The following is a 27,771-nucleotide window of genomic DNA, read 5'->3' on the forward strand; positions in this document are numbered from 1 at the left end:
TTTTAAATTTTTTATTCACTACACGATTAAAGACATCCTTGCACTAAAGAACATATGTTTATGAAGATAGAAGGAACAAACAAGCAAACTATCATCGTTCATGTTTACATTTGTGTCTGAGTAATATATATTATAATGAAAGTACTTCAATAAACTGTGTATGTGGGGCTTCCAATTTTGAACATCTGACGAACGTTACGTGTACGAAATAATCACCCGTTACGCCCGAATATCTTTTTTTAAGTCCTACATTTACCTTCAAGATCTGAGTCGAATGGATACTAAATTCTTACCGAATAAAGGATTGAGGGCTATGTTGCAATTTTACAAAAATATTGTTCGTCTTACAAATATCGTTGCACTTTACTTAGAAATAACATTTAATCATAAATATTTCATATTGAGCCATCAGGTTAACAGTAATATTTTTCGACATAAAAACATGCCTGTACCAAGTTAGGAATATCACAGTTGTTATTTATTCGTTTAATTTGTTTGAGCTTTTGATTATAGGGACTTTCCGATTTGAATTTTCCTCTATGTTCAGTATTTTTTTGATTTCACTTTTTTCAACGTACAAGCTCTTTTCAAATCTATAAAATGATGCTTTCGTGTTTCTTACTTTTTTTAATTACTTTTGAAGAGTCGCAGCGTGTGTGCACATTTTAAAACTATCAGACGCTTTAGTATTTAAAGTTTACCGATACTTTTTATTATGGAAATGACCAAAAACTATGCTCGGTACGACAACGCGTGTATTCCTGTTTGAATAAATGGAATTTTAATTCCACTCTAAGGTATTGAATCCAAATTCAGCATCTTCCAGTTAGTTTTAGGTATAATTATGTTTTTGATGAAAACTACAAGTTGAATAGTTGTCCGCTGTATTGCTAAATGAAAGTATTGACAATGGTTTTCATTTTACCGATGTTACTTCATGCCATAGACCGGTACATCTTTACGCATTGAATGTTATGCAAAAATATTGATTCTTTAATCATCATTTTAAAATGACGTAGTTAATACTATTTCTCCAATATATTTTGATGTCTTCGCTTACTAATGATGATCATTTCACAAAGGCTAGTCATATACATTTTATTTTAGAATATTGTCGGGTATTTTGATGTGTCGGCGGAATTCATTAATACATTGTCTAGACCAGATTCGATCGAGCCCTCGTCATGCTTTGTGGGTGTTTGTTTATTGTTAAAGGACCGTATTGCATCTTTTAGATGAAGGACAAATGGACAGGACATATTGATTCCTGAAACAATACTTTATTTGCAGTTGACCAACTACATAGCATAGGTGCATCATTTTCCTATATTCCTGTCTATTCCTTATTACAACTTAAAGACAAACCAACCATGCTTGGTACAAGTGGAAAACTGTGTAAATGCCGATTGTGTTCATGAATGAATTAAAGCATGTAAACATGGCGTCACAGATTAAAAATAAAGAAATTTAGTGAATATCTTCATAATTTGCATGCTTTAGTTTTTTGGGTGTTTTTAATTTTTTGATGAGTTAACCAATAACCTCCGTGATCTCTCTGCATGAACATGTTGTTCAACCAAGAATTCAAGCTGAAATGTGTTTGCTCTTATTCCTCATTGTTGCCTGAATGGTGGAGAATATAAAAGTATAAAATTTCTGTCGAGATTCAACCCATAACTTCATGGAATCGGGGCGATCACATAACCTTGGGGTAACCTTGAGACCAACCCGTCAGTTTAATTACACGGAAGAATAAATTAATCAGTGATAAAACTTTCCATTTCACTCGGAAATCAGTTTGTATACTGTGATGTTGAATGGTTCTGTTATGTTGAATGCGTATATACTATATAAACTACATACATTCTTCAAATCATTTTTGTATAATTAAATTTAAATTAACAACACTGTAACAAAATAAAATGCAAGACAAAATCATCGCAGAATTTTCAAGCTTTAGATAATTTAGATCTATACAATGAGCCATTTGTTTTTGGAACACCCATTCTATAAGATTTTTCACTTCCGGTATTGGTGTCAGTTGAAGATGCATGAGACGACAGAGGTCGCTCTGATTTATTCTTCTTTCTTTTCTTGTCTTCCGATTTTGATTTATTTTGTTTCCTACCAGAATGTTCTCTTTCACTTGAATTTGGATCATAGAAATATGTTTCTATTGTTGGATTTATGTGTTGAATGTTCTGTAAGCACCGTTTACAAGTGCAAGGGTGGCGTTGATTGTAATATGAGGGATAATCATATTTCATTTGTCCCAAGTTGTTCTGTGAGCAATGCCTACAATTACACGGTCGTAGTGGTACCATATTTATTGTCATTTGATCAGGAACTCCATAGAATTCACTATCAGACATATTTGTTGGTGAAGTTAAATTGGAATTATTTAAATTAGTCTGTGAACATTTTCTACAATTGCACTTGTTTCGTCTAATCTGATAATCACTATTTACTGAACCTTCATTTTGATCACTATCGTAAAACGACCTATCCTTGCGCATTCCCTCGGGAGGAGCTGGTTCCTCTATGTATGAAGTGTCATCTGGAATAGTGCCTACCAAATTTTGCTTAGGATTACGTAAAGCCTCGCGTTCTTTGTCATTTGTCCCTCCCATTGGAGGCGATGGAATTCTATATTGTTGGAATCTATTATACGGATATGTAAATTTCTGAGGGTACACATTGTAAGTAGTATTGTAATCAATGCTTTCATACGGGCGATATATATTTGTTCGACTACAACGAGGACAAGCACAATGTCTTTGACCTTGACTACTTGAAGCAAGACTAGAATTATATTGTTGGTCAGCTCGATCTGAGACATTTTGATTTTGTGCTGACGTACCAGACGTGTTAGATAGTCTAAACGACGCACTTCTTTGGCTATCCTTTAGGGATTCATACGTGTGAGTGGTATCTGTACCACTATAAGTTAATGACGTTTCTTCACTAGAGTTTTTCTGATTTGGATTTAAATCTAAGTCCGGCTCTTGGGGATCTTTATCGTTATACACTTTTTCGTAATATCTATAGGGCGATACAGTAGTTTGTTTTGTTCTCTCAGGATGAAGCAATCTAGCTTGAGCACCATCAGTATTATAAACAATCTAAAAATACACAAAACACATTCTATTAAGAAAATAACGTTATAATCATAATGATAATTGACAATAAATTACCTCATAGCCGGTGCCAGAGATGTTTTTGAGATCCTTTCTATTCTCGGACTACTTGTAATGTAAAACATGGTACGATAATTGTCTTTGTTAAAGTATAATATCTTACGTTTTATACAGGTAATAGATTAGTTTGTTGCTGAGCTAATGAATAATGTAATAATCGGCCTGTTATCTTTCGTGAGTCTTTTCATACTGAAATTGCACATAGCTATTTTTTAAACAACCAGACTGCGTGTCAAAATAGCATCATGTCTCTGGTCGAATGTCAATGTAATAAAGAATTTAGTGACCCATTAAACTGATCCAATATATTTGACATTTGATGAATGGAAAATCAATGAAGATTTACACATTTGGTCAGTTTGTCTGGTATGTTCAGACAGTTTATCATTTCGACAAACGTAAGCATGCATGCAACAAAAAAGCGGGAAATTACTACAGAAATTACTGCATAAGGAAATGTCTATAGGAAGTCAGAAATATGGCAGTTGTTTTCCATACGTTTGATGTGTTTGAGCTTTTTTATTTTGTCATTTGATAAGGAACCTTCCGATTTGAGTTTTACTTGCAGTTCGCTATTTATGTTTTCTCTCACTTTTTACTAGTTTTAAAACAACTTTACAACTGGAGATTTTCAAAGGTATTAAATTGCGAAAGGTGGTTTCTGAATTGTTTTTCTTCTTCTTGTCATATTCACCGAGGATTCGAACAGTCCAGTAGCCTAACAGCATGAAACTAGAAGAGTAAAACAAAATTAACCCGGTTTAGTTTTTTTTCCAATCGATTTATGACTTTCGTACAGCGGTATACCACTGCTGCCTTTATTATCACCACCGGACCGGAATCTCTGCTGGTGGACAATCTGTCCCGAGGATTCTACAAGTCCGGTAGCCGAACAGCATAAGAACTAGAAGAAACAGCAAAATACTAACCCGGATTTGTTTTCGTTTCAATCGATTTGTGACTTTTCAACAGCGGTATACCACTGTTGCCTTTATTATCACCACCGGACCGGAATCTCTGCTGGTGTACAATCAGTCCTCTATGATTCTACCAGTCCGGTAGCCTAACAGCATGAAAACTAGTAGTATAAAAAATGTAAACCCGGATTTGTTTTTTGTCTCAATCGACTTATGACTTTCGAACAGCGGTATACTACTTTGCCTCTGTTTAATACGCATAATAATACTAAAAATCGGTCAGTGCTGTACAAATTGCAATAGATCCCGAGCAACGTATATCATAAAGGAAAAGTTTCGGCGAATTATAAAATATTCTGTATGATATCAAAACACTATTCACAAGTTAACGTGTCATGTGTAAAAGAATGTCCGTTCGAAAACCAAATACCAAGAAACATATTTTACCTTTCATTTAAAAAAAAATATGAAGATGTGTTGATTGTCAATGATATAACTCCCTACCAGAGACTAAATAATGTAAAAGCTTGGAAAGTAATGTTACAACACAACGAAAGAACTATAAAATGCAAACGCAATAGTTCCTGAGTTTTGTTTCTGAAATAACACGGAGTATTTTACACTCTATAAACCCGTTTTCATGTACAGTATTTGAAGAAAGATCCTATATTGTATTTTTGTCTAGTTTTGAAATTTGATGTTTGATTTCGTTGGTGTGGATTTTTTTTATGCATCATTTTTCAGTAACACTTCACGACAAGTTGTTCATTGCGATGGATATGTTTTCATCTTTTAAACAAGACATTTAACAGAAGCATACCTCGGAATCTCTTGTGACTGAACTGTTTAAAGGCGGATAAAAATGATCTCCGTAAAATGGAGGATCTGTTGTTGTGGAATGTCTGTTGAGAGTCTTCTTTGTAAACCACTTACAAACATTTCGTCTGAAAAAAGATAACATGATGTTTACTAATTATTAAATAAGTGATTTAAATGAACCTACAAGGAGTTGTGTAGGAAAATGAATAAATGCAAGACGTCTCGTTATGACCTAACATCATAATAAAGAAGTTGTCTGCACGATGGCAGATGTTTTTACAAAACACTTCATTTTTTTTCTAACGTGCAGCTGTATTCTGAGACATCGTAATTATGGGAATTAGAATTACAAACGAAAGCCCAAAAGGAGTTCTATTTTAACGATGAATAATGATGTATTTTGGGGGTTAGGAATTTGGAGTCATCATTAAAAATTGTGTCTTTTGTCGTCCGTAATGACGGAGAAAATGTATTAAAATTTATCATTATAAAAGATTATCAATGACGAATGTGCGTTTCGTGCTGCAGGTTCTAAAGTGGCTGAAACCTGACTTTACAGTATGAAGACTAGTGGTATCCTAGGGAATTTCCACTGATATTATCCCCTGTAACTGTGCTAAAATGATATAAATTATGAAGTCATCAATGTTAAATGAACAACATGTGTAGAATGATGAACGACAACTGTGCGTTTTAAGCATCTTATTGATATTTTCCTTTGTTCTTTTCTGAATCTTCATCAATTTTTATATAATCTCCTTTTTGGTAAATCCAATTATCTTAAAACCAAGTATCTTATGGGAAAAAAGATCCAAAAACATAATGTTTGCAATTATGAATAAGCCAGCACCTGCACTTACCATGTTAAAACAATACAATCCTGTCGTCTCACTATATATACTCAGCCTAAAGTGGACCATAAATAAGTCATAGAAATAATTTCATTAATTGAAAATCTTAGTACAAGTGCGGTCTTCATGAATGATGTATGAAAAGGGCATCGGTAATTACAATGACGACAGATAGATGACCAATATAGAAACCTAGTAATATAACACAAGACCGGATATGACCATTCGGACTAATGGATCTAACGCCTATAAATGTAAATTCTAACTGCTTGTCTTAATTGGACAATCAATTATGAATCGAGCTGCATGGTCAATTTGACTGCACTTTGCAGTCATCTTGATCTAGCTTTAAAGGAAATAGGGGGCTATTGAACCAGAAAATCCAACTGTTGGAGATAAATTTATCCTGGCTTCGAAGGATTGTAATATATCATCAATATTTGGTTGCCTAAGTCTGTATTACTGCAACTGCAATATTCTATTGTAAAGACAGTCGCAATAGATTTATATTTAGTTTGACCCCTAAAGCAGGCTGTATCAAAATATGGTTTAAGTGGGCAGATTTAATAAAACAAACAATGGACGATGAGGTATACTCAAGTAATGACAAAAGTACAGTTTTAAAATGACATGCTTTTTGGCTTTGTCAATCTTCGTCAAAACTTGTCTCAATGTTAATTTTAACCTCTTTGTTATTGATTATTGTGAATGTCAACAACATAACACCGATTTGCATTACATATTACCTTTTTAAGCAACACAGCACAGCTGGAATAGCAAGTACAACGGAACAAACAAGAATAGCTAGCACCACAAGTATACAGTTAATATCACAGTTTTCAATAAACAACGAAGATTCGGCATAATCGGCTGGGCGTGGTCCAGACGATGACGTAATACTAATGTCACACCTCTTCGCAACTCTCTGGCGGATTGTTTCGCCATCAATTGCTCCTAACTTTCCGATCCAGTCTAATTCTAAGAAAATTTCTGGCTCTGACTTTGGAGGACATGGGAAACTGTCCCAGATATCGATTGGGTTTCCAATAGAGGTAACAGGATCGCATTCGGAACATTGTAACCATCTATCAGAGTATGTCCAATAAGCTTCTATAGTCTGAAATAGAAAAGAAAACTTAAAACTTAAAAATATACTTAATTACAGCCAAAAATCGTAAGTTGTCTATTATAATCGGCGTTACATAACGAATATGTTGTTTAACACACAACACTATCATGCAGATCATACTAGAAAATGTATACAACCATCTGAAAACTGTAATTTGTCTTACCAAATGCAAGTGTTCTTCAGGAACAATGATAATATAGAACACTTTGTAAAAAAATGTCTATTTGATGTGTATTAGAACACATAGTACTAATATTTGACAAATAACCCAAAATTTTAAAACAAAATTTTCGTACTTTCTTAAATTGTACTTTTAAATCTTTGTATTTTTTAAACTGCTGTTACTTTTGATCTATTTTAGATTTTTCTTACTTAATAATGTATTTGAGCATATTTATGATCGATACATGTTGAATAGTAGATATACCCAATTTCAGAACTTGTTCAGAATAAGCGAAAATAAAATTATGCACTTTTAAAGTAGATCACCTATTATAATAGATGATGCATTTGTTGTGTTGTCCCATTGTGTTAATGGTATCAGAGAAAACTTGATTAAAAGTTTATTGTGTGCAAAATGATGAGAATAATAAGTGACTCTTTATGTCAGGTGAGCTAAAGGCAGGTCTAATATTAATTTGATAACACATTAATGTTAATGTATAAACATTAAGTGAAAATATATGAGGAATCGATAAAAATGTCACTATCAAATCGAAAATAATAGTCAAACTACATAATTGGACGTGGATATTTACTTTATATAACAAGTTTGAACTTTGAAAGTTGAGTATTGACTTTATATCATTTTATATGACTCCATAAAAAATCCAATTTATGAACTGAATTTCGATGCACTTCAATTTGTTTTTTGCGTTTGGCAGTTATCTTGAATTTATACATGAATGACACAAAGACATATACGGATAATTGTTCCATTTATCAATACGAACCAAGCAGATTATTGAGAGTGCATTAAACTGAGCGATTAATGACAAAACTGTATCTATATTTTCATGGAATACCACAACAAAAATCTCTTATCGCTTTAATATTGATTTTCTTTTTTGTTATCAGAAAGACAATGTTGTAGGATTCTACTAATTTATCATCTTTCACGTCAAACAAGCCTATTATTAACCCTCCATGACCGTCGTGTTTCACAATATGGAGGTATAATTATAGCGGAAAATGAGGTGTGCTCGATTTACTGTACTAAATGTTTGATAAATGACACCATATTGAATTCCAAATAACGCTGTTTATGGCTTATAAAATCAAATATCAAAGTGTATTTTCACCGTCTGCTATGATTTCCGAAACTGAGATATGACCTTGCATTCAAGCAAGCATGGTTTTGATCGGAAATTAATATCACTTGAACAAAAGTTAAACTGCTCTTAGTTTATACATGGACTTCAGACAGTAGACGTTAATCAGTATGAATCCAAAGTAATTGGTTTCATAATGTTTGTTTTATTAAGAAAACAATGAGAAATTAGGGATGTTATCAATTAGTTTTATATTGATTTTTACTTTTTTTATACTTTAAAGAAAACAAATTAACTACAATATATTCAGATAAAAATTTGCGTTACACGATTCACTGGCAACTTTGGAATTTGCTTTTGAAAGCAATTAAAAAATATAAAAAAAATGTAATTGAATTTGAGTTCATGCTGCCAGTAATAGACACAGACATGGTTGGCACTGAGTAAGGCTTCATTACGGACTTATGTTCAGTACCTTCTTTTGATGCGTATTATTGCAGACTAGCTATATCTATGTTCGTGTCTGCAGTTATGCTTTAGATTTCGATGAACGTATTCTATGTTTAACTAGTATACTATTAAGTCATAGATTCCGTTACTAAATTACCGAAAACCTTCAAATTCCCTTAATAGACTTGGTTTGGAGTTTGGCGATACCTGAAGAAAGTTCAACCTTATTACATTATTATTTTTCGGTAAGTTCTTAAATTTGGACAGAGGAATGGTGTAGGCAAACCAGAACTATCGAGTGCTGGTTGTTCAAACATTGAAAACAGAGTGTAGTAATTTTGAATGGGACATGCATTTAAGATTTAAAACAACAAATCCTTCATATTTATAAAGAAATGTTTACAAAAGTCAAAGAACAACACGGTATTGCCATTTCAAATTGTTTCCATGTTTCATAGATTGGGTTCAAAATCCGTTTATCTTCAATATACTATAAGGATCACAATGTGCTTCCAAATGATATAAAATCTATCACAAGGACACATTAAAAGCTGCAGTAAAGCAACACCTGAAAATACATAAATTTGTATCTATATTTGTGTCACGCCTCCTCTATATTTCAGATGACACAAATATCCACAAGAAAACTTATATAAAAACAATAGAAACAAAGTACTGATTTTAAGGTACTCAAAGCAATTAAAAGCCAATTACGACTAATAATTAAATCATGTCCTGCCAGAGTGTGCATGCGTTGTTTTTCATGCAATTTACCTTTGTAGTGCTTTTAATTCTCAACCGTTGAACTACCGACATGGCATAAACGTAAGGAAGTAATTAAAACATCTAAAGGTCATCTGATACTATGCAGACAAGGCACAGCCAATATAGATACTTATATATTGAACTTGTTGTTTACAGCGAGAGAAGTTTTGCAAAAAATTGTAAAAACCTTTCACAATATGCTGGCCATATAAATAATGCACAATCTAGAAACCTACGAGAATCGAAAAATTTGACAATATGCTAGCCATATGAATAATACACAATATAGAATCCTACACGAATCGAAAGATTTGACAATATGCTAGCCATATAAATAATGCATAATCTTGCAGATGTCGTAATTACATAATACCATAACTTGAGTCTTAAGTAATGAAGTGAAATAGACATGTGCAGACATCTTAGTGTAATCGACTTAATTACAAAAAGTGATTTTAATCATGTGACGTTTTTATACTAATCAAATCAAATCTATATGCAAGTACGATACTTAAAACAGCCATGGCAACAATGCTACGTATAATAGCTATTATTTAAGACTTATCTATTTACAAATATATTTTGTTATTTTAAACTCATTGTGATCGCATCATGCTTCTGAAATTACTGAAAAGTAACAATCAAACAAAAACTGCACTTTATTGGCGTATTATGAGGAAATGAAGGATAAAATTGCAGAAACAGCATTGTGATAAAAATGGTAAACTAATCAAAATAGAGAGCGTTTGGTGCGCAAAGAGGATGTTGTAGCATGGTTGCTTTTTCTGGGTTAGTCAAACAGAACTCAAAAAGTGCACATTGATTGATCAAACAATTATAACTCATCTATAAGACCCTTTAACTCACAATATGTTCAAAAAGTATGATATATATTTTAACATAAAAAGTAAAGAATAAATAACCAAATTTCAAGCAAAATTTGTGAATGTAAAGTTCAGACCTTATCAAATGGAAAGATCAAAAGCTTAAACACATATTTGTTATAAATAAATGTGAGACTAAGCGATCCATGTGTGTGTATTGATAAATAAACGGTATAAGTCAGTAAGGAAAAGTATGCCAAATTAAGTAGACCTGGATCAATAACGTAATTACTTTAATTTCTGGCTTTTAATGGAGAAACAATGAATTGCAATTTCCCGACGTCTCCACGGAGAGATATTACTGCAGCTAACAAGAAGTCCGATGGTTTGACTGCTTAGTTTTATCGATGTTAATTGATAGGCCAACAGTAATGCCTACTAAGTGCCATCAAAATGTATTATGAAAATGTAAACACGAGAAACAGTTTATTTATCTGAGATTTCTGTCTAATAATTCAAATTTATTATTCATAGGTGTTATTAAACATGCACATTGCAACAAATTGCAAAAACAGTATCGTTGTTTTAGATGACATAAACAACAAATGAACATGTTTCAAAAGGCCAAGAGTTCAATAAACTAGTTAGTTAAGCATTTGGCCTTGTAGCCGTTTTAATTCAATAAGTGCTGTAACATACAATGACATAACGTTGTCTTGATAAATGGAATACAATGTAGATGTCTTCTAATGTCATTCTATGTATATTGTAAGAATGTAGGAAACAAAAGATAGCATAAAGGCCCTTTGTCACATTCCAAGTTTTTGATTGACATAGAACTTGGTCAAACGTTTTGAAGGATTTCTTATAGTGACAATCGTCACCGAAGACGTCGTTGATGGTATAAAATCTCATCGTAATTTTCTTGAAATTTGGATGGATTTGACAAAAATTACCCAATCCTAGTGTAGATTAGGAATGATGCAGGTTTGTATCTTAAACAAAAGCACATAGCAAAATTGAAAAATAAATAAAATGATTTCGGTCAGTGGTTCAATTTTACCAAGAAACCGATTGAACGACGCTTTGTGAATTCTAAAATAATTCTAGAATTGGACCGGGTCGTCACAGATTTTCTTGAACGAGAGTAAATATACTCCCGCTACATTGAAGACCTGTTGGTGACCTTCTGCTGTTGTTTTTTTATTTGGTCGGGTTGTTGTCTCTTTGACACATTCCCCATTTCCATTCTCAATTTTATCCTCTATATCTTCTCTTACTAGTATTTTGTCTCTCTATTCCTCACTCTTGTACGAGGGGGGCCTCATGTACGACATCTAATTCACCTTCTCAAAATGTAAATAAACAAAATAATCAGTTAAAATGTACCACCAGCACCATGTGTGAAGTTACTAATTCTAAATGTATAGTCCCTTACTATAAAAGGCAAAACCAAAAGTTCTACACATGGAACGAATGAATAATAACTGTCATATACCGGACTTGGTACAGACATTTTCTTAGATAGAAAACGGTGGAATAAACCTGAATTTATTGCTGGGTAAATCTGAAACATGTATGACAGTCGCAAACAATTTCATTATATTGACAATGATGTGTGAACCAAACAAACAAACAGACATACATGTAACAGGTAAAATGTCAAAATAGGGGTACAGCAGTCAACATTGTGTTATAATTTTAATAACTATAAAAAATGTAAACCACCATTAGCCCAATAACGCAATGATGGGAAGTACAAGTACCGCGCCACGTCAAATGGTTTATTTTGTATTAAAAAAAAAGATGTGGTTTGATTGCCAATGATACAACTCTTCACAAGAGACCAATCGGCACATGCAGTGCATTCCATTAATAGAAATGATATTCAACTTATAATTATTATCCAAATATATAAAACGTCTGACTTTTCTTGAAATGTTGCAGAAGTGTATGACTCAAATCCATTTTCAAGTCATTTTCGTTGCGAATGTTAAAATTTTAGTATATAAAATGTCATTTAAATATTAAAAATTATAAGATTTTAACTTAGGATTTGCTTTTTATTTCATTGATTATATATAATAGTATTTTTAGGGTAAACAATGATAACTTGAATACATGTACTATATAAGTTTCATTGAATTACTGACTACCAACGAATTTTATTAAGATATATATTTTTTTTATATTTCGCTGTTAGTATCACACTTCGCGGTAATGATTTTTCGCTATTCCAATGTCAAAAAATATACAGTTGTCGAGTCTTGCTGAATTTGAATACAAAAAGTATTATATATCCTTTACTAAAACCATTTAAGATCAATTTTACAGTGATATATGTTGCCTTTGAGGGTATTTTGATACAACTTTTTTAATGATTTTATATAGCCGTAATTATTTAAATACTATTATGTATGCGTGTTCTGCATCTAGCGAAATGAGTAGAAGAAAAGGACAGACAAGGTATGCATGTTTACAATATTTTCGGTCGATCTATTAGAGAATTTCGCTCAATGTGTTACGATACAGACATATTTTTAGTGAGTGGCCATTTAACATGCAAAAAGGGAATTGTTGCGTCTTCTTTTAGCGCATACGTGTCTGATTATTTCTTTTTCCTCCCTCTGTCCTCCATATTATAATAATTTCTTTTTTATACCGAGAATAACTGAACCAATTATCATTAAGGCTCTCTGGATACAATGAATACGTGAAAGACAATCTACTAAATGTGAAATCTGTTTCTACAGTTTAGTCTTTTATTTCATGCAAATATACCAAAATGAACTTCCTGTATATACAGACAAACGTATGTCTAACACCATTATCATTTATAGATCTAGTTCTAAATTGCTTTTCCAGGTTCATTTCCACGTTTATAATGTTCATTATGTAAGCTTAAAACTTTCTTTTCTCATCTCAATTCTAAATCTTAAGTCGATGAACAAAATATAACTGTTGGTTTTTTAATTAATTCATTTAATAGTTTTTATGTACTCTTACAATCATTGGAACTTACTTATTTTGTAAAGACTCTTATTTTACCGAATAAAGCAATATAGTATCACACATGCAGTTTACACTAGTGTATAAACTGTAAATTAAAAGTCCTCAGAGATGACCAGTGAATTACAGCCAGTTGTCATCAAAATGTCACGGACATTCAATTGCAGAGGAAGTTAGATGAAATAGATTTGTTTTTCTTAAAAAGAAAGTAATTTGCAGCTTAAAACCCAAGGAGATATGACAACTTGCTTTCAATTACCTTTACAGAAAAGGTTAAGTAGTAGCTAGTTATTCGGATTCCTTCGGGGCAATTCGTTCTTTCTGTTAATGGCAAGCAATTTGTTCCATGTCAAAAGACACACAGTGAAAAGATAAATAAAGTCAAAGGTTTACTCGATATCATTTCCATTTATCAGTCAGAAGATACATTTTGTACGTCCTGGGTGTAGAACTATCTACATACTTAATCAATTTAAACCCTTCAATAACGAAGAGAAATGTCGTTTTTTACACAACAATAATGTATGAATTTTTTATGGGGAAAAGATAAATCATCAATAAAATAACCGTAGTTGTAATACCGTTTGATAACATATACTTTCATAAATTGTGTTTCATGCATATATAATCAGCAAGCCAAATACTTTTACAAAAATATAATTTTGACTGATTCGTAAATATATAAACACAAATTTCAATAATTGTATACCATAGTTTTAACAACAGCGATATTTAAAGAAAGGTAGAAAGGATATCTATCTGTTTTCTTTATTTCTCCAAAAAAATCGACCTATTCCACAGTTTTGATAAAGTTTAGCTACAAATTCGAAGTTGGTTTGACATGACATAAAGCAGCTCCACGTGTAATTTAAATTTGTATGTGACAATACATTAGTTTTAAATTCCCAATCCCTAGAAACCCCCCCCCCCCCCCCCACATTTCTACCCCATAATTACGAGGTTTAACAAGGATAAACATCTTCAAATGAATAGCTATTCAACAAGATATGAAATGTATATACTGGTGAGTCATTGTACTTATACGCATGCCCCCTTCAATGACAATATACCTTTTTTTTTTTATTTTTCTGAAATTTAACAGGGGTATTTATGTCTTTATTACTTAACATACATGCACTTCAAACATGTTGTCTTCGCCAAATATGCAATGAAGTAATATTTTTTCTCACTTTGTATCTAACCGAGAGTTCTCTTTATATATACATTTTTACGTCTCAACTGTTTATTATGAAAGACCTATGATAAATTACTTAATGAATGTTAACTGACTGATATGTATAGTATGAACACTTTCGTTTACACAGCGTCTTCATAAAATGAAGATAGACAGCTTTAATGTAAATCATATTGTGCTCTGTAGAAATTTCCTTTGCCTAAAATTAATAGCTTATCGTTGCCTCTGAAGCTCCAACAGAGATCTTCAATAGTGAAGCAGTCGCGAAATACAGATGTTTGTTTTCTGATGCTGAAGATAGTGTTAGCGTTTACTTTACGTAAGGTTAACACTTTTTTTTAATTGGTCATTTGATATATATTTTATCTTTTTCTATACAATTGACTGACTATTTCTAAAGTACCTCTTAATGCTAAAACTTGTTTCCTGAAACCAAAGCATATAAGGCACAAAACAGCCTTGTATTGGTTACATTTTTTTAAATCTATTCTTACGAAATCCAGTTTATTTCACATGCGTCTTTATTGTTCTTCGTTGCATCCTTAAAATCATACATAACTCATACAGTATATAAAAATAAAAAGATGTCGTATGATTGCCAATAATACACCTATCCACTAGAGACCAAGGGTCTAAGATGTAAACAACAACAAATCATCATACGACATCACCCATACTGTAGGGTCATTTTTGCACGAATGTATATATATTTGCATGACTATAAACCCTTCATATACTCTATAAGCATTAAACTTGTATGATATAACTTGTATAGGGATTGTATTTCGCGCCAAAATTTTTATTGTGCCTCAATAAAATCATATTCTACACATGCAGTTGCTATTTTAACAGCAAAGGGGCATTATTTCTATACCAGCAAAGATTATGGTACTTTGAATTTACAACAAATGTAAACATTCTTCAATTTAGTACAAATTGTATCCAGTTTTACTGGTATTGTACTATTAAGTGCGTTTCCAAATCCAACGGTTTAGTATGTATATATCATGGCCTATCATACTCATCGAGTTAAAAAAAAAAAAATGAAGGATTATAAACTCCAAAACAACAACAACAAACAACTTTTCACTCATTACATGGGACTATCCCAACTGTTTTAAGTCTAGAACCAATATAGTGGTCGTCATCTGTTTTATGTTTAAACAAGCTTTTAACGAAAGCAACAAATCCCTGTGATATCAACACCAAATGAACACTAGCAAATAAAAGACAATGACGTGAAACAGAGTTAAAAAGTGTAAAACATTTTATTAATTGTCATCCATAATTCTCTTTCACTTGCATGGCATTGTAAAATTGCCTTATAAAAATGAATCACACATAAGGCCACACCAATTTAATTTCTTGTTCTACGGATTTTTGGACTCCAAAATTTGGGGCGAGCGAGCGATTTGAAAATTTAAATAAAAAAATATTTATTTTGCAAATTCTTGAGGCGAAGCTTAAAATGTAAAGGCGAGCGATTATAATTTTTTTTTGTAAACATAAAATAGTAGGTTTCGACAATATTAAAACTTGATTTATCACTTGTACTGTGTTATTTCTTTAATTTCTGAAGTATTTTTTCCCTGTTCACCAAGAAATAATTAAATCTGGTCTATATGTGTGACTGACAATGAGACAATTCTCCATCTAAGTCATATTCAGTTTGGGGGCAACCCCTTAATGTTATAAATATCCCTTTTTTCATGTTTTATGAGTGATCAATATAAGTTATAATATATTTGTTTGTACAAAAGGGCTCATATTTTCTCAAAGAACTATACGTCTTTCTCGTATTAAATGGTCAAAACATGTCCAAGAATTTTGTAATATTCCTGGACTTTAACCATGTTAACACATTTACTTTAACAGTTTAATATTATTCAAAATAAAGTTGTTTAAAATATGATGTAACTCTCCTCTTTTTGAGTACAAAATTCTAAGTTTTCAAAGGTTTTGAATAGAAGAACTATACAAATCTTTGGTATTTCTATTTTCTTTTCTACATCAGTAAAATGACCCCTTGTCTGAGGGAAGATTGTTCTTAACCTGATAATAACAAACACAGGTAAAAGTACGACCTTTTTCATGGGGCTTTGATACAGACCAAACAACAAGCTATACAGGGCCCCAAAATTATTAGCGTACACAATTCAAACAGGTAATGTATATATCCAAACGGGAAAATACTAATGAACAACATCAATAAACGATAACTGCTGAACGACAGGCCCCTGAATCAATCAGGACAGGTGCATAAACATGCAGCGGCTATGGATAGTTTTGTTTCGCCAGCATACAATATGATTGCCGTTGAAGGCAAATCCTTCAGAAGTTCTGTACTTTATTCTAACAACGAACATTTTTTGATAGGGAATATAAGTAAGGGGGAAATAAACCAATGTTTTGTTCTTTACCGGTATATATTTCCGCTTTTATAAATTTATATCGGAGCACTCCTTCTTTGGATAAATAGGTTTCATGCTGAAAAAAATATTCTAGCAGATATTTAAGAAGTGTGGTGGTGTGCTTTTATGTTTAACAACGTTATACAGGTTAGACTGTGATTTTTAAAAAAGAAGGTTGAGATATTTTTATAATATTTACAAAAAAACGGTGCGGGAAATGGACATGATTACATTCCCGGATGCGGGAAGCGGGAATATAAAAAAAATAAAAAAAATCTGTTTTGAGAAAAATAGGTGCGAGCGGGTCCGTCGAACAAGGAATCAAATTGGTGTGGCCTAAATGAAACAAAAAACTAACTTATCAAATTTTTTTACAGTGGCTGTAATACATTTGCTCTCTACCCCCCCCCCCCCTTTCCCGAAAAAAAAAAAACTATAATTAAATTAAAGATAAAAGATTATATTAAAAGTTTTTCGAAATATTTGAAAAAACAAACTAATACCCTAGATTATAAGTCAAACAGAATGTGTGATTATAACCTTGTAAAGAATCTCTACTTTGCCAAATTGACAAACTAAAAGAATGTAAAAAAAAAATATCAAACTTTGTATCTATAAATATGGAACAAAGCTTGGGTTTGAAGAAGCATGTAAAATGTTATATAGATTTTAGCAATTTTGACATCTGATATCTTATATGTTGTTCTATTCTAAATTAAGACAATATAAATATCAACTTTATAAGAGTCTAAGACTTAGTTAAACTAGATAAACCCGTACAACTGCATCTTATGTGGTAGCATAACCATCTAATTTAGGAAAATTTAGTTCGGTCGTATAATAAAAAGCTATAACTTTTGCCATTCAAAAAGATAATAAGATAATAAAGTACCATGACAAAGGAGAGAATGTCAATAAGCATTTCATTTATAGATTTGGTAAATCTACCACTATATGCTACTGCATGTTTCCACATTACAATAGTTGGCTAAAAAATTGAGAAAAAATACACCATTGTTATTTTAAAATTGGCATGTTTATTTCATTTATATGCTAAAAAAAGGATATTTTTTTTATTAAAGGTTTACCTTAATGAATAAATTGATTTTGAATATTTACAATTTATAAGGTCATGTTATTTCGGAATATACATTACATTACATTAAAAATCTTAGACACGATTTGGACCTGCATGGTATCATGTGCTATATATTAAAATTAAAATCGTTGGTTGCTACAAAACTGAAAATGCTAATTCAACAAAAAAATACTATGTGCTTATCTATTCAAATTAAAATCGTTGGTTGCTACAAAACTGAAAATGCTTATTTCAACAAAAAAAACCTATCTAGTCAGCATTAGATACATGCAGCTGTAAAAGCAAGGATAATTTCTTAAAACCATAGGCACTTCCTTCGGTCTCTTCATTCAGCCAGCTTGCTTTATAATTTACTCATTTATCATAATCAAGACTGTTAATTTCTTGAAAATGCACAACAGCGATATGTTTTCCGAAAATTTCTTTGAACTAATGCGTTGATCGTTATTAATTACATTTCTCGTTCAGTTTTGTTATTTTACGCATTGTTTTATTAGCGTAATGACTTTATAAAAGTGACGAGTAACTGGCGTAGTAATATCGTCTTTATTTAATACTCTGAAGCAGATCTGATCTGTCAGTGGATACAAAGAGAAGAATTATCAACCAACATTTTAAATAGAGCTAAAATTAAATTATTTTCGCATTATTGGACAATTAATACATTTGTCTTTCTTCCAGCATCGAAGGATACATATGGCAATGGGATGTGTCCATAATTTAAACACTTCACTGATCGATACTATGACTGGTTGACCACTGGTCCAGAGCTATGTTCCGTTCTGCAAGTGGTCAACATATTCACGATGATTTTTCAGAACAAATTTCCGACTTAATGTGAGATGTTTCTGTTTATACCATTAGAAAAAAACTATTGTTAAAAGTTGGTGGACTGTCATACAAGTGAGAGGTTACGCTCGCTATAAAACCAGGTTCAATCCACCGTTTTCTACGTAAGAAAATGCCTGTACTAAGTCAGTAATATTAGACAATTCTAATCCATTCGTTTGATATAATTGAACTTTTGATTTTGCCATTTGACTAGGGACTACTGACTGAGTTCAGAATGTTTGTGCTTTTACTTTATAGTTTAATATGTGGCTATATACTATGAACATATGTGGGTATCCAGTAAATAAAATGACTCAAATCTTACGCAACAAAACGTTCTTCGATGTCATAACGCTTAGTCAATACCATATCCGAACACCTGTCCAATACCTAAAGGGTCCATTTTTCGGAATTGAATATATTTTATTACGTTCACTTTTATGAATTATCTGCTGATATAACAATGTATAATAAGGGTACAAAAACTACAAATGTAAATAGTCCCCGCTAAGTTGCTCGTGGTAAGACGTCTCAGTCACGGATAAGCATTGCCATGGACGCTGCAATGCGTGTTCGGAAAAAGAACATATTCGTAGCTATCTCATTCTGTGTCACATCAATTCCATAAAAAAAATGTTAGTAATGGTTGTGTTCATAGCATTATCGAAGAGATGATTTGATCTGACATTTTGATTCCATTGAAGTGCAATAAATAACTGAAAATCGCATATCTTTTTACAGAGATATATTAACCCCAATCATCAGGTTCAGTAAATGTAGCTACATCCCCTTTGTCGTAACGTTTAGTACCCAAACTACTCACGACACAACGTCACACACCAAATATACATATTTTTGAAGTTCTCAATTTCGATAGTCCACACATTCATAATTTTATAGATGTATAACCATGGCTCATATTTTTTAACACACAAAGATATATATAGGTTTGGTCAACGTCCAACTTCAGAAGAATGCATCATTGGTTTCATAATAAATTCATATGTGGGATTTGGTAGACAGTATTTATTTATAGGTTTTATATTCTCGTTTCGTTACAACGGGGATTCAAATGTTATGAGCATAAGTAGAAAAAAAATGTTATGTACTCGTCTGTATGAGAGTAAAATGGCGATAACAAAGACAAATTAAAATGGATGCCTTTTGAATGTATCCCTTTTCATTCCATCTTATTGCTCTGAAAATTATTTCCCACATTATAACGTCAACGTGCATGTAAAAGTTAATAATCAAGAAAAGATGCATTAGTTTGTCCCTTTTATCTATTTTAAATTTTAGTTGTCAGCTCTGATGTTCCTTTTGGGAATATTCAACAAAATGAAATTGGTTTAAAGCAATAAACTCATTCAGATCAGGGTCATTTAAAGAAAATGACACACGATTGTCAGTATTTGCTAATTAAGAAGCACTTTGTTAATTCCAACTATAGTCTCTACTATTCGTCCAAATCGTACTTATTAGATGAAAACCACATGCTTTGTCGATACATCGCCAAACCTTCTAGTCGTAACCATACAATAAGAAACGTCGGTTCGTTCAGTGCATTTTGCAAAAACCGAAACGTGTTTAATTAACTCCATTCATACTTTTTCAAGTTAAATCCGTACTTTTATTGACGAGAAGAAAGTTAATTATAATGTGTATCTTTTTGATAACCTTACTCAAGCTTTCAATTTATGAGTGTTAATTTCTTTCCTCATAAATCAATGAAAACAAATTGTTAAGAGTCAAACTATGAAATAATTTAAATGTCAAATATCATTCTAATGCGATTTGGATGTAACAATTTTTTTCATTGGCTAAAAGTTGCCGTCAAATCCACAGTTGACCAGGCGTAACTAAGGAGGGACCCGCCATTTTGAATTGATGAATCAACAAATGTTCGATTACTACTATATAATCGAAAATAAAACAACACCTACCTCGAATTCGCCGTTTTAATGTAATTTTATCCGAAGTTGAAGCGTACAAGTACCGTTATACAACCTCCAGTTTGTAAGTTTTCATTTATATGACGTCACGTTTAGCCATGACGTCTTTGTGCCAAAACCATTCATGAAGATTCGCGGAAATTTTTGTATTTGTCAAATTAAGACATTTTTTCAAGTTTTATCGTATTTTTTCTTTTTTGTAATGCATTAGAATCGGAATAACAGTACTGTAGTTGAAGAGTTGCCACCGTCAATTTTGATTTGACGGTCGCAAATCTCCGTTTTACTGTCTCCGCTACGCGTCGCCAGTAAAACTGCATTTGCGACCGTCAAATCTACAATTGACGGTGGCAACTCTTCAACTACAGTACTGTTATTCCTTAATTGTTAAGAGTCAAACTATGAAATAATTTAAATGTCAAATATCAGTGTTAGCTCATTTGACGTCTATTACCATTGTATTACTTAACCTTTACCTAGGAAATTCGCTTTTTAATAAAGAGCTGCTTTATTCAAAATCTTTCAAGCTTTATTAAATTCACGAATATCTTTAAAAAAAGTTTATGTATTGTTTATAAACTTTTGGGTGTAAGTCGTTACGTTTTAGTTTTCTAATAAGAGGGGCAACGCGCGCTTTGGGGATGAGTGATGTTTATATGGGGAACGTTGGAAGTGAGATATAGTTGTACGTGGAAAAAGAAATAAAAAAATTTGGAAATAGGAAAACATTACCAAAAACCCCGACCTGGATATGAGCACCTGTGTCAATTCCTCTGAAAACCATTGAAGAAACTTCATTTTTATATATGGCTGGTGATCTTTCGTCATTTAAGAAAAGTAATCAAATAACTTGGTAAATCTATATCAACTATTTAGACAATCAACATTGTCGTACGGGGCTGGCTGTATTTAGACAATCAACATTGTCGTACGGGGCTGGCTGTATTTAGACAATCAACATTGTCGTACGGGGCTGGCTGTATTTAGACAATCAACATTGTCGTACGGGGCTGGCTGTATCATAATTTCCTTATTGAATAATTACGTCAAGAAAATAATTTATCATTTCAGTACCAGCTCCGACAAGGTCCTCGGAAAGTTACACGAACTGTCTTCATAGTTGTTATGGAAAAGTCTTTGAAGCAATTCTTTCTGAACGTTTAAAGCTGTTTGCTGTTTCATAAAAATCGTCTAATACAATTTATTGACAACATATCTTCTGTTTTATTCGATGTATTTTAGTTACCGAAATGTTTGTATTTATTTTCAACTAATGACACCTTATTTGTATTGTAGATAAATATGTACAGCATTGTTTGGTTTTCATATCCATGTATTTCATGTTTAATAACATTACATCGTATTACTATGTGATGATTAACTCAAATACATATTATTTAAACTAATGTATACATTTTGAATTAAATTTGTTGACAAATTGTTGATTTGTAACCTGACATTAAAATTGGTGGGAACCTTATCAATCATGTAATAGTAATTGGACAAACATTATTTCTTTTTGTATTTAAATCAATTGGGATACATTTGGGACACGCCAAAATGGATTGTAACAGTCATGTCAGTCAAAATGATCGAAGTAATTTACTGGTCATTACACACGACCATCTGCTCCGACCACAAGGGAAAACTGACCGCTAACACCTGGCTCATAATAGTAAAACCCGATAATGGCCCCGTGAAATGCCCTGTGGGTTTGTTTTTCCAATTACAAACATTTATTTGGATCACACCATGAAGGCTAGTATGTAAAATTAGTCTTCATCTTTGACATGTTTCTAGAATAAATAAATAAATATGTACAAAATAGATTGGTATCTCTCTTTTAACATTTCCACAGTATAGGAGATAAGTAAAATAAACTCGCGGATTATAATTGGCCTAGAAAAACAAATATCAGATACATACAAGTACCTATATACTATGAAATCGTTTACATTGGGTTTCTTTTCATCTTTATGATGTCAGTGTTAGTTTTAGATGATTTTTATCATTAAGAGTACCCCATTATCTAGATGCATTGCATGCAGATAGCTCAATAGTTGAGCGTCGCAGATCCTTGCATCAAGTGTATAGTCTAGAAAGCTTCACATTTTCACCTTTTCTGCACTTTTAAGTAAACATTTTCAATACAAGTTTGATATTCAACACGATCAATACGAATGAATTAATAATAATGTTTTCAAACTAATTCTCCTATAATGGATTGATTTCCATTCAAATTAATACATATGTTTGCGTAGTTTCGTATCAATTAAGGCACTCATCTATACAATAAGTGATGTACAATGTTTACAGTAACAATATTTTCGTTTACATGCCAAGTTTTGTACACGTATGTACTTTATTACCCTGATGCATCAGTTTTTCTTTACCTAACCGTTTATTACACGCTATTTTTACATCGCATACTTAAGGTATCTCCTGCTATTCCAGATAAAAGAAACTTTTACAACAATTACTTTTCCTTATGATCTAAAATCACCCCCTGTCATTCTTCTTGACAGCTCAAAAATTAAATTATCTATCCAACCGTGTGTATAACAAAGAGTAATTTTCGACTATGCAACGAAGACGATGGGCAATGGATGAGGCTCATATATAGTCTTTTGTTATAGGTGTCGTTCAAGTGTTTAATCTTTTTTCTGAAGTATAATATCTTAACATCATGTTTCAACTATGTTTTCAATTTATTGATAAATCAGTCCGGGGTTAAAGTCTTGGCAAAGAAAATACATTTAAACAATCATTCAATTTTATTTTGAAATATCTACTCTACTTTTGTTTCATATAACGGGCGGTGTCCTTAATACAAGAAACAGACTGTCTCTGTTTAATTGTAAAAATGACCACCTTTATTAGTTTACACAAAATAATGAATTGTGTTAACAAGTTCAAAAGGTATCTAAATAAACTTGTCTTACATTTTAAGATTTAAGTGAAATGATAAACAAACAATGATTTAGAGTGTATGCATACGTGGTATATAACAGGAGTTTGTGATAGTCCCAAAATTTAATTTTTCCTCATCATCATGTTGCTATTACTTCAAATTATTTTATGGATAGCAAGATATGTCATGGTATTGAATGTCACTGTGGCGTAAATTAAAGTAACATTCATTTAAGGTGTAAATGATCAATGGAAAGTTTACATATAGCTTTGTTATAGAATGAATTTAAATTTTTCCCATTTTACTTTTATTTTAACCATCAATCATTCCCAATAACGATTATTGCCTAATTCGACATAAATTCCTCATAGTCTACCTTAATGTCAAGTATAAAAGCATTAGATCATAAAAATAAAATCAACCTGTCTATTTCCTTCATTAATTATCAATATACCAATACTGTGATCAATAGATGTCCTCAAACTTTTCTCTTGGTGATTTAAAAATTCATAAAACTTAAAAGTCTAATTTTTTTAGGTCGTTTTGTAAATGATACAACCTTGTTAACTAATGAATGCATGAAATTTTACCAGTGGTACAGATTATTTTATGATTTACCCCATCTGAACAATCTGATTGGATTTTAATGAGTTGGGAAACTGATTCGTGATCGTTATTTTGTATCTTTAGGGTCAGATTTTAATCAGATAACGTCAGCCGAAGGAGTTTGGCAATTGATGTTGTATTTCTGATTACAGTTACATCTCAATACAGAAACAGCAAATATTCTATAAGCTTTATACAGCTTTATACTTGAAAATAAAGTTTAACGTTTATTTTGTGTTTAGAGGGTATTTGTTCCATTCGTGTCGATGAATATGTAACTGGCTATAAAGTTTATATGGCAATTCATATTTATAAATCCCTCTGTATATTTGACATTTGGGAACGGGAACTTATTGTAACATAAAAAAGCTCTTTAGAATAACCAGATTTCTCACTCACTTTACACACTTTAAACTGTCAGTTTCTTGTATGTTACCTCTTTATTGTTTGCTTGATTTGTGACATAAAAAAATCACAGCAAAATATTGTTTACTATACGACCACTATATACGAAGTATAATTAAAAGTGTAACCCACGTTTTGGGTTATTTGAATTACAATTATTAAAGTTTGACAGTTGAACATTTAACCAGGTTATAGTTCAGTATAAAGAATTATAATGGTCTCACCTTGTATTCTAATATTTCGCTGATGGCACCGATCAAAACAATAATATAAATCCTTCTAAGTTTCCCATATTCCATTACACAACAATATAATACAAGTATCCACATAGCTTTACACAACATAAAAACAAATAGTCATTTTTATCGCTGTAAATATTTTCTTTATGGAAGAGTAAACTCGCATGTCAACACAGCGGAAGAAATTAACAAAATAGTGAAAACCATCAATTACAAATAAAATTCACATGTCAAGCTTTTCCGAGCACATGGTTTCAAATCTCTTCACCGTGGCAAAAAGTAACTTATTTTAAAAAGCAAACACTATTATTATATGTTTGTAGCGACATTGATCGGTGTATACATGCGAACTGTTACATTTCTATTGTACGACCAATATTTATCATACTCAGATTGTATGCATTTAATTATAGATAAAAATCCACTGAAAGGGCGGAGAATCTGTTTTTGTATGCAAATCCACGCTGTGCGTCTGAGCAAAATTAAGATGCGATAATTAAGGTTGATATTCATTGTAATCACCCGTTGTTATGTCATTGTGGCTTTTCGGTTATTTGGCGAACTTTTGTCAGTTGCTTATGAAGGGCGCCAATGAATCAGTCATCCGAATAACTGTCACAAATAGCAAAACGTTATTTCTGCTAGAATGCGTTTGTATGAAAGCAGCATATATTGAGTTAATACATTGACATTTGTTTGTTATTTAGCGAATTGTAACAAAACTAATTTACACTTAATCGTAAGGATTTTCTATTAATTTGAAATCATAAATACAGTCACCATTAGTAGAAATGTTTTCGGATTAAATTACAAAATTGCATAGGGCATATACTTTAAGGAAATCGATTAGTTTTCCTAGCAAATATATTTTCAAAGATGGAGTAGGTAATTTTTAATCAAGTTAACCAAAGCCTCCACTAAGAGGTTTTTACACATTAAATCCAGTCTTCAGCAACATCCAGAGAAATAATTAGAAATTGCTTGTAACAAGCATTGGAACTAAGATAGATTGTTTAATGTAATGAGAATAAGAAATTTCAAAACTTAAATTTAATTGAGTCGCAAGAAATTGAAATTGATGCAATGGGTTTAATGTGCTCTTACTGTTGCACAGATCGATCACATTTTAGTATTGGAAAGAAATACGACAGGTGTTGTGTATTTCTTGTTATAAATAAAACGGTGTGCAATTCACATCGGATTAGAAGTTCGTCTCAACCGTAAAATTGTACATATTTGCTCAAATAAACAAACATGAATTTCATGACTTGTCATTTCATTGCTTGTCTAATATTATAGAAAATATGTGGAAAATTGACCTTTCAACCTCAACATTTTCTTTGACGGATGAAAGGAAGCTTAATATCGTCAAACAAATAAAAGTTTAATTACAAAAATAATAACATGAAAGCAAAAAACCTTTTTTTAAGTTTCCTTTTATGAAATAAAAATAAAAATTATAAAGTGCTGATCTCGCACCAAGCATCAATGATATATACCGATGATTTTTTTCACTGGTCATGTATCTAGTTGTTCTGTCAACGATGTAAAATTATGCCGCTAACTAGTGGTGATTGATTATCCCCGTCAGGAATTATAGAAATTTACATCGAATAGTTACATCTGTCCTGAAACCTACATATGAAATATACAAACTACGCATCCATTCATCAATTTTGACGTAAATGATAAATCCGGCTTAATGTTGTACATGTTAATATACTAAATACAGCCACAGTAACTTTAGGTTTTTTTTTCTGAAGAAAGCTATACACCGTTTATATCGATATCCTCAGAGTTACAACTTTGATTTTTTGGTTCTGTGGATGGGTTATAAAAGATTTGACAAAAATCTAATTAAGCTAGTCATAAAAGCAAAGTTGGATTAAACGTTACGAGATATATCACAATTAACAGCTGTTTACATGAAAACACCAATATATATTATTATGTATCTCTTACAAAATGACATTCTTTGTCAAAAATTTGCTCCAAGAGTCACCGTCATTTTTGGCATAAAAGTATAACATCATGTCAATCTAGGTAGCTTTATGAAAAAATATTTCACAGATAAAAAAAAATAGCTGGAATAAATCTGTATTTTATTACTTCGCTGTTTCTAATTGTCAGCTGGTGTCTAGCCTTAGACCATATGCTCTGATACCATATTTGAACTAATAGCATCCGTGAAATAACTTTCTAATGAACCCTCTGAATAAAAGAAACCAAAGATTCTATGAAAATACAGGTTTCCTGCAGCGATCTGCATTGAACAGAACAATAGTTTTGATACTACACAAATGTAATGAAACTGCAAATTGGTTTTCTTGGCTTGCAAACAAAAAGTTAATGAAGTGCACATCGAATGTTGACAAAATGATTAGCCATTTGTGGTGTCCAAAACGCAAGTAACAAGAGCCACGTGTAATTACTCTGTTGATCAAATTCATTACCCATTCATTATTTTCGGCTCATTTGCATATTGTGTTTATTTCAAAGTTCATTATACAAGTTCAAGATCCCTGCTTGATAGGACCTCATTATAATAGATTGCTTGACTAGATCACAAATAAATCGGATTGACGAAGTCTCTCTGGAAACAAAGCAGGCTAATCTTTTGCCAATTGTAATTTAAGAATAAAGTTAGAAATCGACATCTCCGCTTCATGGAATCGTCCTGATGTAGTTCGTTAAGTTTCAATGAGTTTTGACTATGCCAGGTTGTCATCGGTATTATGTAAATAGTTTCTGTTTTATAGACATTGGGCATTGTATCTATCAAAGTATATAAATATAGGTGATGGGCAAATTACGGTTAATGACAACTAATGCTTGTGTGTCAGAATAGTCTAGTTACATGTAATATGATTATGTGCATTTCCGTTATAAA

At 31.9% G+C, this 27,771-nt stretch overlaps 1 protein-coding gene across 2 annotated transcripts; it reads right to left on the reverse strand.

Moving 5' to 3' along the window:
- Positions 1–1,862: 1,862 nt before the first annotated feature.
- On the reverse strand, positions 1,863–25,497 carry LOC134712171 (uncharacterized). Of its 2 annotated transcripts, none has more exons than XM_063573437.1 (4): positions 24,867–25,497; positions 6,531–6,901; positions 4,935–5,058; positions 1,863–3,122 (listed from the first exon to the last, which is right to left on the reverse strand). In XM_063573437.1, exons 1-4 carry the CDS (start codon positions 24,984–24,986, stop codon positions 1,950–1,952), a joined length of 1,788 nt encoding a protein of 595 aa, XP_063429507.1. In that variant the 5' UTR covers positions 24,987–25,497; the 3' UTR covers positions 1,863–1,949. The 2 variants fall into 2 exon arrangements, with proteins under 2 accessions (XP_063429507.1, XP_063429508.1); XM_063573438.1 differs by lacking the exon at positions 24,867–25,497 and adding an exon at positions 19,522–19,610.
- Positions 25,498–27,771: the final 2,274 nt, after the last annotated feature.

Source organism: Mytilus trossulus, chromosome 3, assembly GCF_036588685.1.
Source record: "Mytilus trossulus isolate FHL-02 chromosome 3, PNRI_Mtr1.1.1.hap1, whole genome shotgun sequence".
In the NCBI taxonomy this organism is placed as follows: domain Eukaryota; kingdom Metazoa; phylum Mollusca; class Bivalvia; order Mytilida; family Mytilidae; genus Mytilus; species Mytilus trossulus.